The sequence below is a fragment of the Monoraphidium neglectum genome (assembly GCF_000611645.1).
Source record: "Monoraphidium neglectum strain SAG 48.87 unplaced genomic scaffold scaffold00902, whole genome shotgun sequence".
Classification (NCBI taxonomy): Eukaryota; Viridiplantae; Chlorophyta; class Chlorophyceae; order Sphaeropleales; family Selenastraceae; genus Monoraphidium; species Monoraphidium neglectum.
Window position 1 is genome coordinate 1 of NW_014012726.1, and position 822 is coordinate 822.

General features: G+C 70.6%; 1 protein-coding gene across 1 annotated transcript in view; it reads left to right on the plus strand.

Annotated features, from left to right (window-relative positions):
- Positions 1 to 235: 235 nt before the first annotated feature.
- MNEG_5853 (beta-hexosaminidase) overlaps positions 236 to 822 on the plus strand; it is a gene marked incomplete at both ends in the record, with an annotated part of 1061 nt that continues 474 nt past the window's right edge. The window contains one exon of the mRNA XM_014045668.1: positions 236 to 705. Within this exon, the coding sequence (XP_013901122.1) occupies positions 236 to 705 (470 nt within the window). The remainder of the gene's footprint in view (positions 706 to 822) is intronic.

An 822-nucleotide genomic window follows, 5' to 3' on the forward strand; every position in this document is an offset into this window, starting at 1 on the left:
CCCCCCGCCCCCTGCGCCCCGCAACCCCAGCCCCTCTGAGCCTGGCGCGTGGTACGCCTGCCTCCCCCTGGAGGCCGTGTACTCGTTTGACCCCGTGCCACCATCCAGCAGTCCCGGGAGCCCTGGAGACAGCGGAGAGCAGCAGCAGCAGCAGCAGCAGCAGCAGCAGCAGCAGCAGCAGCAGCAGCAGCAGCAGCAGCAGCAGCTGGAGCAGCACCAGCAAGAAGAGGAGGACATGGACTCGCAAGTGGAGTGTCAAAGCTTTGACGGGGACGGCCAGGCGCTGCGGCCGAGCCTGGAGGGGCAGCAGCAACAGCAGCCACAGCAGCAGCAGCAGCAGCAGCAGCAGCAGCAGCAGCAGCAGCCAGGATTGGCGGCGCCTCCCTTTTCCGGCTCGCCCCTCACGCCGCCCGCGCTGCCCCTGCAGCAGATGCATCTGCAGCAGCGGCAGCAGCAGCAGCCGGCGCCGCCCCCGCATGTACCATCCCATCAGCAGCAGCACGACCAGCAGCAGCAGCAGCAGCAGCAGCAGCAGCAGCAGCAGCAACAGCAACAGCAGCAGCAGCGGCGGCAGCCCGCGCCCGACATCGACAGGGCGCGCATCCTGGGTGGCCAGGCCAACCTGTGGACGGAGTACGTGCCGGACGAGGCCACAGCAGAGTACATGCTGCTGCCGCGGCTGGCCGCCATGGCGGAGGCCCTCTGGTGGGCACCGGGGCGCGCACTGGGTGCGACCGCCAGCCCGCACGCTTGCGGTCCATGGGCGGGGCTCATGCGCACGTGCGTTGACGTGCACACTCCCCAGTCGCCCCCCCCCCCCCC